Source organism: Gopherus flavomarginatus, chromosome 5, assembly GCF_025201925.1.
Source record: "Gopherus flavomarginatus isolate rGopFla2 chromosome 5, rGopFla2.mat.asm, whole genome shotgun sequence".
Taxonomy (NCBI): domain Eukaryota; kingdom Metazoa; phylum Chordata; order Testudines; family Testudinidae; genus Gopherus; species Gopherus flavomarginatus.
Genome location: NC_066621.1, coordinates 41,098,832 through 41,118,143, shown reverse-complemented (window position 1 = coordinate 41,118,143; position 19,312 = coordinate 41,098,832). Strand labels below are relative to the sequence as shown.

At 43.3% G+C, this 19,312-nt stretch overlaps 1 protein-coding gene across 1 annotated transcript; it reads left to right on the top strand.

Annotated features, from left to right (window-relative positions):
* The first annotated feature begins 951 nt into the window (after window positions 1-951).
* Window positions 952-18,700, top strand: LOC127051082 (uncharacterized). Its single transcript, XM_050952964.1, has 6 exons — window positions 952-1,503; window positions 12,697-12,751; window positions 12,831-12,884; window positions 13,302-13,610; window positions 16,914-17,086; window positions 18,235-18,700. Exons 1-6 carry the CDS (start codon window positions 1,471-1,473, stop codon window positions 18,274-18,276), a joined length of 666 nt encoding a protein of 221 aa, XP_050808921.1. The 5' UTR covers window positions 952-1,470; the 3' UTR covers window positions 18,277-18,700.
* The last annotated feature ends 612 nt before the right edge of the window (window positions 18,701-19,312 follow it).

Sequence of the window (19,312 nt, the reverse complement as noted above, 5' to 3'; positions counted from 1 at the left end):
TCACTTATGATAAAAAATGGGAAATCACTTAAAAATGCTCTCTTTTTTTTTAAGTGTCCCATATCTGAGAGATTCCTGTAAATGTGTGTGAAAAAGTTGGGAATTTGTGGTATCTGCAATTCATTAGCCAGAGAGCTAAAACAGAAGTGAGGCTGTTGGGTCAAAACTTCCAAAAGGAGCTTTTTAAAATGTTTCCCCTGAACACGTTGCTAAATAGTTTAAGAGGAGCGGGGATTATAGAAAATTCCAATTGCTTAGGGAGTGGCATTGAGTTTTGAAGATGGAATTCAGACAACAGAGTGCAGCAAAGGGACTGAAATGCTCTTTTAAATGTTTTTTCTGAATCCCAACTTCCTCCACACATTTACATTAGGACTACAGTTTTATTTTTCCCATACACAGATCTGCAAAGATGCAATAGTCACAACATTTTTCTTCCTTAAGGTTTAAATACAAGACATGTACCTGGAGATTAAATTAAGACACAATTATGACATTACAGTCACTCTATTTCTAGGAGAAAACAAACAGCTCAGACCTCCTCTTCTCTCCTAATAAGAGATTTAGAATTTCTTCATAAAGCTATACCTAATATGATTTAGTTCAATTAAATATTACTCAGTCTGTGCTTACCTTGTATCTCTGAAGAGAGCTGGTTTGGGGTGAATTCGACTTTTAAAATTCATCCCCAGAAGGAAGCTTGTGGCTCACAACTGTCACAACAGAAAACATGTTCACATTTACAAGCAGACCCTGTTTCCTGTCTGCTCACTCAGCTTGAAATAATTTCACCTTTATTTTATCAATAAGCTGTGAAAGTTCTGTTCTTCTTCTGTGTTTTCTTCATGGTGCTCCTTCTGCAGTGCAATAGGATGAATTTCATCACCAAGACTCTTTTGGACTGCGTACATGTAGGAAAAATAAGGGAGGATGCGAGTAATTAGCTTATGATACAGGAAATGACTACACTGCAGCTGGGAACATGTAGTTGAAGCTGAGCAGCTGCTGCTACTGGGCTGAAGAGCTAATTCTGATGACTCTACCAACAAATTAGGCTGTGTAGCCAATAAGACAGCTTACTACAGGCCAGCTGTGCTCGTTAGGTGGCTTGGAGATTTGCTGTGCAGAAAGTCCTGATTCCTGACAATGAGCAGAGTCCCAAACAATAACCCACCCTCATCCTCAAAAAGCAGCCTTTATCAGAAGGAGAGATTACTTATAGCATAGATACAGTAACTTGAATTCTTTGAGACGTGTGTGTCTGCAGATGCTCCACTTCAGATGTGTGTGTGCCTCATGTGCCTTCCATCAAAGAGTTCTTTCCAGCAATGTCCAGGCAGTCTGCACATGTGCTGTAGCTATCCTCATCCCCACACTTCATTTATTTCTGTACCATGGAATCCCCACCTGGGTAGGGGATTCTGAAGCAGAGAGGGGAAGGAGGATGGATAATGAAGCACTCATAGGAACATGCATCTCGAGGAACTCCAGTTACTATTCAAGGTAAGTAACTGTGACACCCTGTACTCCACGTTCACCATTTATAAGGTTATGATATATTTTGTACAAAGTCGGCCTTGTGAGGTATCATTAGAAAACTCAATCTGCTGAACATCATCGTCCTGATAAAATATGTATATCAACATTGTATGAAAAGTTATAAGATTCTACTGTATAACGTTGCTGTAACATGTACCAAGCTTTGAAAAGCAGGTACAAACCAGTTCCTCAGAAACAAAAGAAAAATCAGCATCTAAGCCAGGTGTCAACAAAGTCAAGTGGACTGTCACCTAGTTAAGCAGCCAATTTTTGGCAGGAAGAAGGATGTAAGTGAGATATTTACATTCTGTATTGGCAAACAAATAGTTGGGGTATCCCATCCCCCACACTTCATGTCACCTGGCCCCCAGCTGGAAATAATCCTCAAAGTGGGAAGTAAGTAGTATATGGCTCGATAGCATTCATCATCCACCATTCAGCATTCACCGTACTTGAACAGCTCGATGGGTCGAAGTCGGAGGGCCCGGACAATCTCCACTCGAGGATATTAAAGGAACTGGCGCGTGACATTGCGAGCCCGTTAGCGAGAATTTTTAAGCAATCGATAATCTCGGGTGTTGTGCCGTATGACTGGAGGATTGCTAATGTAGTTCCTATTTTTAAGAAAGGGAAAAAGAGTGATCCGGGTAATTATAGGCCTGTTAGCTTGACATCTGTAGTATGTAAGGTCTTGGAAAAAATTTTAAGGGAGAAAGTAGTTAAGGACATAGAGGTCAATGGTAATTGGGACGAATTGCAACACGGATTTACTAAAGGTAGATCGTGCCAAACCAATCTGATCTCCTTCTTTGAGAAGGTGACGGATTACTTAGATAAAGGAAATGTGGTAGATATAATTTACCTAGATTTCAGTAAGGCGTTCGACACGGTTCCGCACGGGGAGCTGTTAGTTAAATTGGAAAAGCTGGGAGTGAATATGAAAGTTCTAAGGTGGATAAGGAACTGGTTAAAGGGGAGACTCCAGAGGGTCGTATTGAAAGGTGAACTGTCGGACTGGAAGGAGGTCACCAGTGGAGTCCCTCAAGGATCGGTTTTGGGACCGATCTTATTTAACCTTTTTATTACTGACCTTGGCACAAAGAGCGGGAATGTGCTAACAAAGTTCGCGGATGACACGAAGCTGGGGGGTATTGCTAACACGGAGAAGGACAGGGATACTATTCAGGAAGATCTGAACCACCTTGTAAACTGGAGTAATAGAAATAGGATGAAATACAATAGTGAAAAGTGCAAGGTCATGCATTTAGGAATTAATAATAAGAATTTTGGATATACGTTGGGGGCGCATCAGTTGGAAGCGACGGAGGAAGAGAAGGACCTTGGGGTACTGGTTGATAGCAGGATGACTATGAGTCGCCAATGTGATACGGCTGTTAAAAAAGCAAATGCGATTTTGGGATGCATCAGGTGGGGTATTTCCTGCAAGGATAAGGAGGTGTTAGTACCGTTGTATACGGCGTTGGTGAGACCCCATCTGGAATACTGTGTGCAGTTCTGGTGTCCCATGTTCAAGAAGGATGAATTCAAACTGGAACAGGTTCAGAGACGGGCTACGAGGATGATCCGAGGAATGGAAAAACTGCCTTATGAAAGGAGACTCAAAGAGCTTGGCTTGTTCAGCCTGGCCAAAAGAAGGCTGAGGGGGGATATGCTCGCCCTATATAAATATATCAAAGGGGTTAACGTTAGGGAGGGAGAGGAATTATTTAAGTTTAGTACTAATGTAGCCACCAGGACGAATGGGTATAAACTGGATATTAGGAAGTTTAGACTTGAAATTAGACGAAGGTTTCTGACCATTAGGGGAGTGAAGTTCTGGAATAGCCTTCCGAGGGAAGTAGTAGGGGCAAAAGACTTTCCTGGCTTTAAGACAAAGCTTGATAAGTATATGGAGGGGATGTTATGATAGGATCGTTAATTTGGGCAATTGATCTTGAATTACCACCAGACAGGTCTGCTCAATGGTCTGCGGGGAGATGTTGCATGCGATGGGTACTGAGTTGCTGCGGAGAACTCCTTCTTGGGTGCTGGCTGGTGACTCTTGCCCACATGCTCAGGGTTTAGCTGATCGCCATATTTGGGGTCGGGAAGGAATTTTCCTCCAGGGCGGATTGGCAGGTGCCCTGGAGGTTTTTCGCCTTCCCCTGCAGCATGGGGCACGGGTCGCTTGCTGGTGGTGTCTCTTCAGCTTGAGGTCTTCAAACCATTTTTGAGGATTTCAATAACTCGGTCCTGGGATAGGGGTTGTATAAAATTGGATGGGTGGGGTTCTGTGGCCTGCCTTGTGCAGGAGGTCAGACTAGATGATCAGATTGGTCCCTTCTGACCTATGAGTCTATGAGTCTATGAGTCTATCATCATGCATTTTTGACAGGTTTCCATGCCCCATTTAGGGCTTATGTCCCGCCTTCATACCCTGTTTCCGTTGGCACTGAAGTTTGACGCCACCTGTCATTTTGAAAAAAAAATGTGTGTGTGTTTGAATAGGGGAAGTGTTGTGTGTGTTTGTGCTTGGGTACATTGAGAGAATAAGATTGAAAGAACAGAGTGAGAGAAGTGTAAAGATGAAAAAAGAAAGTTTGGGTAAGGTTCAGAGAAAAAAAGGAAATTTGAAAGAAGAGAGGTAAGTTATTCAAGAAAAGAAAGAGGATGGTAAAGGGCTAGTTTGGTAGGCTATTAAAGAATAGAAAATTTTTAGATGAACGTAAAAGGTGTATTAATATCAGGGTAGGTTAAGAAAAAAGTTAAATAATATTGACAACTAGGTTTAAAAAGGTAATTTACTAAGGCAGAGGTTATTTAGTAAGCACATGGTAAAAACTATAAAGGGAGGCTAAGAAAAAACACATTTAGTGTAGCTTAAGAAAAAAACATTTAAAAACATTATAAACTAGGTTTAAAAAGGGAATTTACTAAGGCAGAGCCTGTTTAGTAAGCACAGGGTAAAAAGTGAATAAAATACAATTAAACTATTCAATACTAGGGTAGATTAAGAAAAGAGCATTTAAAACATTAAAAACTAGGTTTCAAAAGGAAATTTAATAAGACAGCCTGTTTAGTAAGCTGATAAGAAATATAACCGCTCCATGGCATGGTTCTCATTAAATAAGCTTTGCCGTTATTTTATAGTTAAATAAGCTTTGTAATTGTTTTACAGGCCCTATGTGCGGACTTCAGGCTCTAACAGACCAAGTGCTAAAATAAGGTGTTTGCTTGTTGGATCCCGAGGACTGAGCATGGAGTTATCAGCATATCAAGCACTGAGGCATAAAGAAACTAGGGTGTGATGAAACTAGGTATGAAGAAACAGGGTATGAAGCACTGACAAAAGAGGAACTGGGCGGGGGACAAGGGGTCCCTTAAGTGCCAGCTCAGCTATAGGCAAAGATAGGATGATAATTATTGCTTTCTCAGGGTAACTTGAAGGAGGGGCTACTAAATGACCATCTCAATCACTGCCAAAGCACATGAAATATGTTAAAATAGCTTGCTGATTTGCAATATTTTATACGATAATGGCTTTTGCAATATGTAATTGCAATTAGGGGGTTATAGAACAGTCAGCATAATTGCAAAAGAACAACAGGAAATACCTCAAACTGAACTAACAGTAAAATAACCTGCTGATTTGCAATATTAATTTACCAGAAAAGGCAAATAACTTGTGTAATCAATATGACATTTTGCTGTTTTAACCTTTATAAGCTTGGTAAGAATTGTAAAGGGCAGGGCAGCCTGCCTCTTGCATGGGGTTATGCTGTCTCTCCCTGCATGCATACTTGTAATTTTGTTATAGTAACAAAGAAGCCTCAGCTTGTCTGATTCAAATTCAGCTGGGTGGTCTTTTTTTCCCCCACAAAGCATATGGTAAAAAAATAAATAAAAAAACATTTAAACTACTCAACACCTGTGTAGGTTAAGAAAAAAAGAGAGGTTAAAAGAGAGACCAGGGCAAGAAAAGGGAAAAGAGAGCCCCTTTGCAAAGGGCTAAGGTAGACAGCACATAGCTGAATAATAGAGAGGGAATTCTTACCTTTCAAGTCTTTCTGTAGAATGAGGCAACTTCCCTGGTTCAGACCCTCTCAGACTTGTTATCATCACTTTTGGATCAGCCCAATCAGAGTTTGTTTTACAACAGCATCATAGAATTCATTTTTCTGAACCTATCCTAGAGTTTCAAGATTTTAAACAAGAGCCAACTCCCTTCTCTTCCCTCTCCCCTCCTCTTCTCCCCTCCCATTTAACTGTCTTATTCTTATATAAAGAAACAGACCCTCTTGCATTTTCCCACCATGTAGCCATTTTACAGAGGGGTATTCATAAAAGTTAAAACCATAAGCTTTTAGTAACAAATAATTTTAAAAGTTTTTCCCTAGGTTTTAGACTAACGTGTTACTTTTAGTAAGCGCAATATGAAACAACAGGCTTTTGCAGCAAAGCTCTTGTTAGCAAAGCAGCCTCTGTGAGTCAGTGGATCACAGAGAGGGAGTTTGCTTCTTTACCTGCTTTTTAACAAACACATGTTAAAGTTACATTAAGTTTTGAAAAAGGTATAATTACTTGAAAAGACAAACCTAAGACACATCCCTTTTGTATGCGTTGTACTAAAAAAAGAGCAGGCAGAAGAAGCCCCGGTTTAAAACCTCAGGTTTTTAGTAACAGACAGTTTGGGTATGGCTACACTTACAGTTTTGCAGTGCTGGTAGTTACAGCTGTGTTCGTACAGCTGTGTAGGGCCAGCGCTGCAGTGTGGCCACACTGACAGCTACCAGCGCTGCAGTGTGGCCACATTTACAGCACTTGCAGCGCTGTTGGGAGTGGTGCATTGTGGGCAGCCATCCCACAGAGCACTTCGTCCCATTTTGGCGCTGTGGCTTGTGGGAAGGGGAAGAAAGTGTGCGGGTCTTTCCGCTTCCTGTTCCAATGCCCTGTGGTGCTTTGCTACACATTCCGAGCAGTTTGGCGGCATTGTGAGTCTGCAGTGCGATTTCTGAGATTTCTGTTACAAATGGAGCCTGAGCTGCTGAGGACCTTGCTGATGAATGTTGCCAGCACATCACGCATGGCAGTGGAGCTATTCCTTCAGCTGCAAAGTGACAGTGAGGAGTCAGACGATGATATTGAAACGCCTGACGCTCAAGACACTCAGTTGCTTGTGGCAGTAACAGACGTGCTCAGCACCGTGGAACGGCGCCTTTGGGCTCGGGAAACCAGCACTGAGTGGAGGGATCACATCGTCCTGCAAGCCTGGGATGACGAGCAGTGGCTGCAGAACTTTCGGATGAGAAAAGCCACTTTCATGGCACTGTGTGCTGAGCTCGCCCCTACCCTGCGGCGCAGGGACACGAGATTGAGAGCTGCCCTGCCAGTGGAGAAGCGGGTGGCTATTGCAATCTGGAAGCTGGCAACTCCAGACAGCTACCGATCAGTGGCGAACCAGTTTGGAGTGGGAAAGTCCACCGTTGGAATGGTGCTGATGCAAGTTTGCACAGCCATTAATCACACCCTGCTAAGAAGAACTGTGACTCTGGGGAACGTGCAGGACATTGTGGATGGCTTTGCAGAAATGGGTTTCCTTAACAGTGGAGGGGCAATAGATGGGACGCATATTCCTATTCTGTCACCACGCCACCTGGCATCAAAGTACGTTAATCGCAAGGGGTATTTCTCCTTGGTTCTGCAAGCGCTTGTGGATCTCCGTGGGTGTTTCACTGACATTTACTCAGGATGGCCTGGAAAGGTGCACGATGCACGCATCTTTCGGAACAGTTCCCTGTTCAGGAGGCTGAGGGCCGGGACTTTTTTCCCAGACCGCAAGATCACAGTAGGTGATGTCGAAATGCCCACTGTGATCCTTGGAGACCCCGCTTACCCCTTAATGCCATGGCTCATGAAACCGTATACAGGGAAGCTTGACAGGAGCAAGGACCGGTTCAACTACAGGCTGAGCCGGTGCCGAATGACTGTGGAGTGTGCTTCTGGCCGTTTGAAAGCCCGCTGGAGGTGTCATTATAGGAAGCTAGATTTGGGGGAAAGCAGCATCTCCGCTGTTATATCCGCGTGCTGTACCCTCCATAATATTTGTGAAGGGAAGGGTGAAAGATTCAGTGAGGAATGGACCTCTGAGGTTTGACGCCTAGAGGATGAATTTGCACAGCCAGAGAGCAGGGCTACTAGGGAGGCCCAGGAAAGGGCTTCAAGGATTACGGATGCTTTAAGGGAGCAATTTGATGCTGAGAGCCAACAGTAATGTTTGGTGCCTTTGCTGTGCTTTGTTCTACCTTGGGGTACAATATTTACCACTTCCTACAATAATAAAACGTATTGTAAAAGCCATAAAATCCTTTATTCAAAGTACAGTACATAAAAGGCCAGGGGGGTTAGGGTGATGGACTGTACATTCAGAGGTTTGAATATGGCCTGTTTTGATTACTGTTCAATGTCTGCTGCACTTCAGGATTACTATGCTGCAGGGTAATGGAGTGCACAGGGTAAGGATTGTAGTTATCAGGGCTGGTAGGTGATCGTACAGGTGTTGGGGGCAGCTGGGGGTAATAAGAAACTGGCTGCTGGAGAAAGGTGTTTTGTGCAAATACTGGGGAACAAGAAAGAGAGCTTTGGGAGGGGTGTGGGTTACCACGGTACAGATCTGCCTGCATGGCTACGAGAGACTCGAAAGACTCAGTTTGGCGAGCCAGGAGGCTTATCATCTGCTTTGAGGTTTTTTTGATAGCCAATTCTTTTCTCCTGCTTTCTGTTTGCCTCCACTCATACATTTTCTCTCTCCATTCATACATTTTCTCTCTCCATTCCTGCGTCTTCCTACTTTCTCTGTTGTAGTGAATCATAACTGCTTTGATCAATTCTTCTTTTGATTTTTGGGGATTTTTTCTCAAGTTCTGCAACAGACGTGAGGCCGGTGATCCGCCTGCATTAGTCAAGGTCACTAAAAAAAACATAGATAGAAACATGTAATACACAGAGGCTACATTGTTTATTATCACACAGTGAAGGAGTTTTTAGACTTTTTGTAGCATCCTTCCCACATACCTCACATAACACAGAGAGGCCAGGGAAGCGAAGGCATGGTGAGCAATGGGGTGAGTGTTTCTGCCCCGAGTGCACCTGGGAGGGGGAATTGACCGATGGGTCACTGGGGTTTATCTGCACTGGGTAGAGGAGGTAGCTGGTGTCCTGCACAGGGGACAGTAGTGAACAGGAAGGTTGCGAGCTGCTGGCGGGGGAGGGGGAGGCGGTCCACGTAACTGCCGGCTTGCTGGTGAGTGGGGGGGGGGGGAAACACACAGCTGTGCTGGCTGCCTGCTGGGAAGGGTGGGGAAAAACCGGAGGGCACCACCGGGCTGGCTGCCTGCTGGGAAGGGTGGGGGAAGACCGGAGCGCACCGCGGGGCTGTTTACGTGCTGGGAACGGGGGCGGGGGGGATCGGAGGGCTCCGTGGGGCTGGCTGCCTGCTGGGAAGGGGGTGGGGAGACCGGAGCGCACCACGGGGCTGGATGCCTTCCGGGGGGGAGGGGAAGACCGGAGCGCACCGCGGGGCTGGCTACGTGCTGGGAAGGGGGGGCGAAGACCGGAGCGCACCGCAGGGCTGGATGCCTGCTGGGAGGGGGGGGGGGGACCGGAGCTCACCGCGGGGCTGGCTGCCTGCTGGGAAGGGGGTGTGGAGACCGGAACGCACCGCGGGGCTGGGGGGGGGAACGCGAACCTGGCGCCCTGCACTCAAGTATCCCTAAATTCTCAACAGGGTTTCCTACTGCCAGATATATCACTGCTGCGTGTTACCTGGGAAGAGAGGGAGGGTCTTCTACAGCAATGTGGATTCCGCCCTGGCCCCTATGCAGCTTGCCTGTGTGCAGCCATAGTCCCCCCACCCCTCGCTGCACAGTGGATCGGACGAGTTAGCCTGACCGGGACAAGGACCACAGTGGCTCTCCCGATAAACTTGAGAAAGCACATTGCGCACGCTCTGGCTGCAATTTTTCAAGAGATTACTGAGGCAGATTACAGAGACATGATAGAGCAAATCAATGGGCTATTCCACGTTTAGGCATGCATGCAGGCAGCCATAACCCAAACCCTCCTCTCCCAAAATATAAAAATCTGCTTACTCCGAGCACACTCCTCAGTTTCTTCCTCACCAGCAACTTCCAGCTGCTGCAACTGGCTAGCCTCCTCCTGGCTTGAGAAGAGCTCCTGGCTGCATGCCTCCTGGGACTCCAGGGTGTCTCCCTCCACGCCAGTAGCCTCACTGTCGGTTTCCTCTACACCCTCCCCCACTTCTCCCTGCTCTGAACTCTCCATTGTGGTCCTTGGATTGGCAGTGGGGTCACACCCAAGTATGGCATCCAGCTCCTTGTAAAAACGGCAGGCTGTGGGGGCAGCTCCTGAGCGGTGATTTCCCTCACGGGCTTTGCAGTAAGCACTCCTCAGCTCTTTTATTTTGACCCTGCACTGCAACGCGTCCCGTTCATGGCCCCTTCTCAGCAAGGACTGTGATATCTGCCCATAGGTATCATAATTTCTCCTTCTGGAGCGCAGCTGTGCTTGCACAGCTTCCTCACCCCAAACACTGATGAGGTCCGGCAGCTCGGAATTGTTCCATGCTGCGGCTCGTTTGGGGCGTGGAGGCATGGTTGCTGATTGATTGAATGATGGATTGCACTCCACACCTGGCTGAGCAAACAGGAAGGGGATTTTTAAAATTCCCGGGGCATTTAAAGGAGGGGTCAGCTGAGCCCAGGGCAGTAGAGTGTGCATGATTACAAGAGAGGCTTCTAAGGTATGCTGGGATACCTCCTTATACCCCGGAGGTCAATAAAAGCGCTGGTGGGCGTCCACACTTGCTGACCAGCGCTGGATCACCAACGCTGGACTCCCTACACCCGAGGCTCGACCGGGTGTACAGCCAGTGCTGCAACCAGGGAGTTGCAGCACTGGCCGTGCTTTGCAAGTGTGGCCACATCCTAAGTTGCAGCGCTGTAACCCCCTCACCAGCGCTGCAACTCTCTAGTGTAGCCAAGCCCTTTATAAACCCCTTATTTTGTAAACTGTTAGATTAGAGAGGAGAAGGCTGCTTCTTCCCCCACTTTTAGTCTTGGAAAGGAATAAACATTTGAAAAGATATGACTATCTGAAGACACATTCCTTCATTTAGCCCCTTAGGCATAAGTGTTTTAATAACATGTGAGTTTGCAGAAGGCACCCTAGGATTAAAAACACAGACAGCCTGTTTATAAAAGTAATAAAAAAGTTTTTCCTAAGTTTTTCGACTAACCTGGTTATTTTTAGTAAGCCCAATATGAAACAACAGGCTTGTTCAGCAATGCCATTGTTAGCAAAAACAGCCTCTGTGATCAGAGATAAGAAGGCCACAACATAACAAGAAAGCCCTAGGCATGTTTTTAAAACAAAATGATACCAAAGACTTGTTAAACTAAACATTTTCCTTTTGTTATGTAAAGAAGGCATCGCTTTGTAAGTAATCTTATTTACAAGGTAAAATAAAAAAGATATTACCTTAGGGTTAAAGCCACAGCCGGCTAGTTTATAAAAGTAATTTGTTGACAAATAGAGGTGAACGTTTTGTAAAGGCCTTGATCAACACTTAAAAAGACAAACCTATCTGAAAACACAACCCTTTTGTATGTGTTGTAATAAAAAAAAGCATGCAAAAGCACCCCAGGGTAAGAAAAAGTTTTTTTCCCCAAGGTTTTTAGAAAGAACAACTTGAAACAGCCCCTTGAAGGTAATGGGTTAGAAAAAAAGAAGACCGCTTTGAAAAAACAAGGCTATCTGAAGACACATTCCTTTATTTAACCCCCTTGGCATGCGTGTTTCAATAAAATCAGAGTTTGCAAAAACAACCCAGGGTTATAAAAGTAATGTATGGTGATAAAAATGTTTTCCCCCTATATTTTAGGCTAGCACTGGTCATTTTTTAGTAAGCACAATTTGAAACGGCAGCAAAGCCATTGTTAGCAAAAACAACCTCTGTGATCAGAGATGAGAAGGCATAACAAGAAAGCCCTAGTCCTTCTTTTAAAACAAAATGATGCCAAAGACTGGTATTAGAAATAACAGTAACTTTAACCGTAAATAGACTTACTATGTAAAATAAAAGCTTTTTGACCATTAAAGTTTAAAGAAGCTAAAATATGTAGCCAGAGGCCCTCCTGCCTTTTTCCCCAGAAAAAAACAAGTAAGGGGTCCCCTGCACTGCTCTTATCTAAACAACTAGGACCTTCTTTGCTTTTTTCCACCATGTAACAAATGCTGGCCAACACATAATATAAACCAATTCAATGTGTTTTTTTTAAAGGAATGCCAACCCCCCTCCCTTTTCAACTTATTAACAATATAAAATAATAAAAAAATAACCAAACCCAACCCTCACGGCCTGCAAAAGCTTTAAAAGCCAGGGGTCAGTTACAACCCATGCCAACGGTAACTTTTTTTAAAAAGGGTTAGAACATCATAGGAAAAAATTTTAAAACCCACAGTTAAACACAGAACACATAACTTTTTAACAATGTAAAATAAGACTTGTAGGGGTTTTTAGTAATAAGTGTAACAGGGATTATTTTTAAATGAGCAAACTTGTTTTAAAAAGCCAAGGCCATAAAATGAAATAAAGAATACAGGTTGCAGCTTTTAAAGACTTAGTTACAGAGATGTTAATGAGTATATTATCATTTACAGTGCCTTTTTATTAACTGTTTAAACACATTTACTATAGAAAATAAGAACTTTTTAACCATTAAAGTTTAAAGAAGCTAAGGTATATAGCCACATGTGTTTCCCACCCCTATACCTACCCACCTTTTTTCCTAGAAAAAATGACTTTTACACACTCTAGTTTTTTGAAGAAACTTCTTTTTAAATATTAATTTTTAGGGGGCCCCAAGACCCTCTTTTTCAACAGGTTTAAACCTATAAATAGGGACAGAAAACTGGACAATACTGTCAAAGAAATATTGCTGATACAAGACTTCTACTGTTATGGGGAGCAACGATATGGTAAGAAAAGTTACTATGGTGGTGACCGTCTGTGTATGTGCCACCATGGAGTTATACCTGCGTTATGCTTAGTTAAAAGGTAATATATTTTCTTTTAAATAGGATGAGACCTTTTTCCTTGACATACCAGATTCTGCACTAGAAGCTTTAAATTTTGGTAAGCTAATTAATAGGCTACACAATTATGGTTTATTTTTAAAAGAAATCGTTTTAAGGATTTTATTTTTTTAATTTAGAACAAGATGGAAGTCAACACCAGCAGACAGGTTTTCCTGAGATTACAGAAGATAGTATGAACTGGTTTTTAAATATGTGTTTGAAATAACTGTTATTGGCAATAGTGTACATTTTTTTAGGGGTTGTGCATTAACATGGGTATTGGGGTTTATGTTTGTTGTTGTTAGTAAAAAAGAAGATGCTTTTGCCCCAAAGGTTTTACTGTAAAAAAAAAAGTTTTGCTGGCAGTTGTTGAAAATTTGGTGCTGTACTGCCCCCGTATGGCGGGAGCGGGAAATGCGCTTTATTTTTTACATTGTATTTAAACGAAGGTTTTTAGACCCCCCCCCCCTTACAATAAAGAAGTGTTTCAGTGGGGTTATGTGTAAATTTTTTTTAAATATATTTACGGGGGATATGTTTGTTGCTGTTAGTAAAAAATAACATACAGGCTTATCTGCTAAAAACTTTTTGTTTATGTGTATTGGCAGACTTCTCAAGTGTTATCCCTCAAGAAGAAATGTTGAAGGAGCGCTCACTTAAAGGGGCCAAGAAATTTCTCTCTGAATCAGCTACAGTTGGAAACAAGGGAATCAAACCCCCCCCCATGATTTTGAACAACCCTGCACAATCAAATCCCTCATTACACAGTCAGATGGTCTTAAAAAGGGCCAAAAAATCTACCTCTGAAACAGCGACAGTTTCCAGGGGCGGGGAAAAGGGGCTCAGACCCCCATATGTTGAACCACTCTGCACTTCCCAAGCTAAGACATCTACCTCTGCAGCTTCCAGGGACATTGGTAAGCAATTCAAAGGGGTCAAAGCCCCTAGTTCTCAACAACCCTATGCCTTCCCAGACCAGAAGGTATTAGCTTTTATAAAAGGTAAAGGCAAACAACCCTGTAGCAGCAACCATGTCCATTTTTTATCAGGTTGATGGGGTCAGCCCCCTTGCTTCTGGGCCCTGCAGAACCCTCGCTACAAATAATCTCCCTGTAGGGCTTGCTGCATCAGTTGTTGTTTGTAATGAGCTGTTTAGTGTTTGTACATCTCTTAAGCATTTAAAAGATAAAAAAATTTGGAAGCTAATTCTTGAGGTGTTTCAAAAGCAAAATTTTCCAGAAGAAAGGGTGGTTTTAGACCAAAAGATAACAGATACCCGTGCACTGATTGAAAAGGTGGAAAGCGTGTTGAAGGGGGAAGGGAGGGGGTGACTAAACATGAATGTAAAGAGGGGTTGGGGAAAAATGGAAGAAGCTAAAAAATTGAGAAGGCTTTTGTCCAAAAAACTTAAAAAAGCCAGAGCTACTTAAAAAAAAAACAACCCTCCAAACAAGAAAGGGAAATAGACAGAGACCCTCCGACCCCCGTTTCAGAAGGTCCAGATTCTCCTGCTCCTAATACACCTCCTCAGGTGTATTTGGAATGTGAGAGTCACTGGATAAGACCCCGAAGAGAGTTAATGCTTATGAATATTTTCAAGAATTTCGGTTCACTAATTTGGACAGAGTAATTGGGTTCACAGAGGCCATGGCGGCCGTTGACACCAGTATTCAAAATTTGCAAGATGATATTAATAACCAAGTGGGCACTGAAGATTTTGTTCAGCTACACTTAGATGCTCCAGGGCTAAATCACTTGCTCTTTTCTTTACAGAGGCCTTGGGAAGATTTAAACATCGTAGATTTAAAAAATAACACAGTGTTGCAAAGTAACGCAGAGATTGTGGGATCCGGAACTCTAAGACTGGTTGTTACGATTATTAGAAACAGGGCTGGTAGAGGTGGGTCTGTAATACCCTTAAAGACTATCACGTACAGTAGAATCATTGAAAAAAAAAAGAAAACATTTAATTGATTTAAATAACCAGGGTAACAATCTTTGTTTTGCCGGTAGCGTGCTGGGTCTCTTATCAGATGAAAAACTTACAGATGCCCAACTGTTAGAGAGGGCCAGACATCTCCATCAGGAGTTGGGGCTTTCAGACCAAAAAATGATTAGCTTTACAGACATGAGCTCTTTTGAAGAGTGCTTAGGTGTGGCTATCACCATCATGTGTCATGAAAATGAAAATTGGCGCTTTTTTTACAACGGATGGTGTACACCGCCCTAAAACTGTTTTTGTTCTGTTACATGACAAACATTATTATGGCATCCTAAATATTAAAGCATTTAGAGGTGCACCATATTTGTGCAACTACTGTTACGCCACGTACAGCCACAAACACCAGCATGCCTGTAAAAACCACTGCTGTACGTGTAATAGCGCTGAGTGCCTTGAAGTGGTCAATGAAAAGAAGAGATGCCCCAGCTGTAAGCTATTTTGCAGGTCCAAGGACTGTTTAGAAAGGCACAACGCTCTGGCAAAAGATGGTAAAGTTGATTGTAAAAACAGAAGTCTTTGCGATAAGTGCGGCTTTTACGAAGTTAAAAATCACAGGTGTAAAAACAAAAAATGTCCCCACTGTTATCAGAAAACCGACAACATAGATGGTCATGAGTGTTATATGTGTAATATCTGGTCTCCAGAAGAGGGGAAGGATTAAGTGTTTTACAATTTTGAATGTATGCAAGAAACAAGGTACACGTGCCAAATTATGTTTATGTCATGCATTTAGATAAAGAAACTAGCTGGGAATTTAAGGGGGAAGAAAGCGTTAGTGAATTTGTTCGAACCTTTGTAGACAAGCGCTTTAAGGGATACACTTTTATTGCTCATAACGCTAAAGGTTACGACTGTTATTTTATCCTTAGACAGTTGATTAAGGAAAAAATGGCTGTTAGCCCCATAATGCAAGGTGGAAAACTCATGTGTGTAATGGTGGTGGACTTAGACATCAGATTTATAGATTCTTTAAATTTTCTTCCCATGAAACTCAGCAAGTTACCCAAAGCTATGGGGTTTGAGGAAGTTAAGGGATACTTTCCACACTTTTTTAACACTGTTGAAAATCAGAACTATGTGGGGCCTATGCCTGGGATAGAGTATTTTGGAGCAGAATACATGATGCCTGAAGAAAAAAGGAATTTCTGAATTGGTACCAACACAATCACCAAAACAAATTTGATCTCCAGAAAGAACTATCAAAAAGATGTTGAAATTTTGCCAGAGGCTTGTGGCTGGTTCAGAAATGAAGTCATAAAAATGACAGAGAAGCAGATTGTTAAAAACCCAGGACAAGATAATGAGGAGCTGGTTACTAAATGTATAGATCCCTTTCAGTACCTTACATTAGCCTCAATTTGCATGGCCATGTACCAGTTTAATTTTTTAAAACTGCGAACCATAACCCTTCTTCCATTAGACAATTACCACAAGCAGCAGAAGAGATATTCCACCCCAGCCATTCAGTGGTTGATGTACGTATCCCACACAGAACATTTACATCCAACACGCTTTGCAGGGTGGGGAGTTTAAAGCAGGGTCCTATTTTTTGGATGGTTACACCTACGGCCTCTGAATTTAAAGGCTGTTTTTTTCATGGCAGCCCCATCTGTTATTGTGAAAATTATTTCAATTCATTGCTTAATGTGCTCTACGGGCAACTGTACAACCGAACCATGATTAAGGCTGAATTTCTAAAAATGCAGGGGGTTGAGGTAAGGACCATGTGGGAACACGAGTGGCAGGCTATGCTAACTAACGATAACTGGATGGGGGATTTTTTATGAGAAAAAAAGCTGCCACAGCCTTTGATTACTAGAGACGCCCTTTACGATGGTAGAACAAATGCCATCTGCCTTTATTACAAATCGCAGCCTCTACCCTTTTGTTAACAAGACAGAACAATACCCTGTGGGGCACCCCGTTATCGTGTATGAGGGTTTTGGGGATATCAGACTGTACTTTGGCATTGCCAAGTTTAAAGTGTACCCTCGGAGAGGTCTGTATTTCCCTGTATTACCACACAGGGTCGGTGGTAAACTAATATTCCCCCTGTGTGCCCTTTCTGCAGAAACAAGACAAAAGGATCCCTGCAGACACCATCAGGAGGAGAGGGCTTTAATAGGGACTTGGTGCACAATAGAGTTGGTGGAGGCTTTAAACAAAGGGTACAGGATCACTGAAATTTATAAAATCTGGCATTTTAACTGCTCTTCAGATTACCTGTTTTCAGACTACATTAAAACACACCTGAGACAGAGACAAGAGGCCTCGGGGTTCCCTCACTTGTGTAGCACCAAGAATATGCATGGCCCCATGATATTAGCACTTGTGCAACAAACAGACCTGGGAATTGAAGAGGAATTAGGTAACTTCATTTCTGTGAATAAGGTATGTCCCAGTTTCAGAGACAACTGCAACTTTGATCCCACTCCTGGTCTTCCTCGAGGGTGCCCACTTAAGGTTCAGGCTCCTAGCCATCACCTCCCTTGGGCTGAGACCTGTGTCTCTCTCCCACCAAACTGAGGTTAGGTATTTCAGTGCCACTGCACTTCACTTGATTTCCCCAGCAGTTCTGCCTGGAATCCAGCACTTGTGTTAACCTTTCTCGAGGGGCAATAACAACATATACCTGTTAAGCACCAGTCTTCCAAAAGCAAAGCACCTTTTTTCCTACGGTGAAAGCATTACAGCAGAAACATTTACAAAACAATAACAGTCCCTATACATATGCTAAAAGCTTACCAGAGGTCACCCTCAATCTTATGGGGTCCTCGTCAGCCCAAGTCTTTCCAACCCTTCTGCAAGGGTCGGTGCCCCCTTGGGCAGAAAGCCCTGTCCATTTGCTGGATCAAAAGAAGACAAAAGGCTAGATTAGTTCAGATTCAGCATTTTGATGCCAAAAGCCCTTTCCTTGTCTGTTGGTCTCTGGAAAACCCTGTTGGTGCCAGTACATTCAGACCTCCCCAGGAGTTGGGACCTCTCTGGATGTTTTTACAGCCTGAGTGATTCACTTCAATGACCACCAACTCCCACTGATTGTAGTTCCTGGAGCAGGTGAGGTGACTTCTCCCCTCGGAGTTGCATACAATCCTTGGCCCATAGTGATACATAAACCATTCACAACCTTAATTCAATATGGTCCCCAAAGATGCTGCATCTGGTTGCAATGTCTGTCACAGTGACAACTGATACTAATAAAGGATTTGTTTCCCAACCCTACAAACATTTAGGATTAAGGCCTTAATCCCTCTGCAATGTCTTTGTACTCTTGAATCACTCCCATTACTCCCTGCAAGTCCAGGGGCTCACTAATTCCAGTGCAGGCTTCCTGCTTTCCCTATAGTGAAGGAGCATCTCTCTTTGGCCAAGTGCTCTTTAAAGTCTCTCAAAACCCTCCAAATGCCCATTGTTACATTCAGCTGCCATATTTTATCTTCCTTTCCATTGGCTTCACTGGAGTTGGAAGTCAGCTTGTTTAGTTTGAAAAACCTCTTGATTCTTGCCATTTAACCCTTCCTGCTTCCTTTCTGGTTTAGGGCTATGCACGCCGGCTGCAGCTCTGTGGAATAGGTGAGTAACCTCCATACTGAATCTAAGGATTGTAATTCCCTCACTTTTGGCTGTAGGGTCTTTACTGTGAGCGTCCCCATTTTTAACAACCTCGCTCCCTCCAAATGTCAGTGTTATCAGGATAGTTCTGGCAGAATCTCTCCCCTAAAGATGTTACATGCAGTGTTGTGGTCACTGTCACTAGCTGAACCAACTTCTTTCAGTCAGCTAGGACGAAACTGAGAACAGCCTGTCCACTCATGTCTCCTGGAACTGGCATTTACGATCACAGAAATGTCCAATCCCCTTGTGTTGTTGTTATGATTATATTACAATAGCACTTAGAGGCCTCAACCAGGCTGGAGCCTCACCATTCTCTCTGGGACTCTAAGCAAGGACATGCCATAACGAGCTTTGTATCTCTCTGTCCATTTTAAGTTTAGCTAGGCGAAGAAGAAGCTTTCAGCAAAGGTTGCTTTAACTGAAAAATAGAGTCCTCAATGTACAGAGTAGAGATTCTGTTTCAGCATAAACCCCCGATGGCTTGGGGGAAATAACTCTTCGTCTCCCATTGACACCTATGGCATGTCTCAAACTCACTCTTTAGAAAGGACTGAATTTCCTTGTTAAATTATGGTCCTTAGGTCAGGAAATAAATGTCAGACTCCACAGTCCCCTTGCTCCACAGCAGAGCTCCCACGGATGGCAATGGGAGGAGCCACAGAGCTCCAGGGTAGATGATGACCTTTAAGTAGATACCAACCAATGAAAAGTTCTGTTATTATTTCTTCAGTATCTTCCTGGCACATTCAGTATCACTCACTGGGTACATCTCCTCTCCCTTAGGACTAGTCCTTATTTCTGCCCTTTGTTTATCTACTCCCTTCACTGTCTGTGTGTCTCCTCTTTTTTTCCTTGTATATTTCTTTCCCTGTATTAACTCCCTCTGACACGCTGTACCTCAAAATAGCACCCTGGAACCCCTGTATTTACCACTGTGATATGATTATGCTATGCTTTGTACAAAGTATGCCTTGTGAGGTATCATTTAAAAAGTCTTGATCT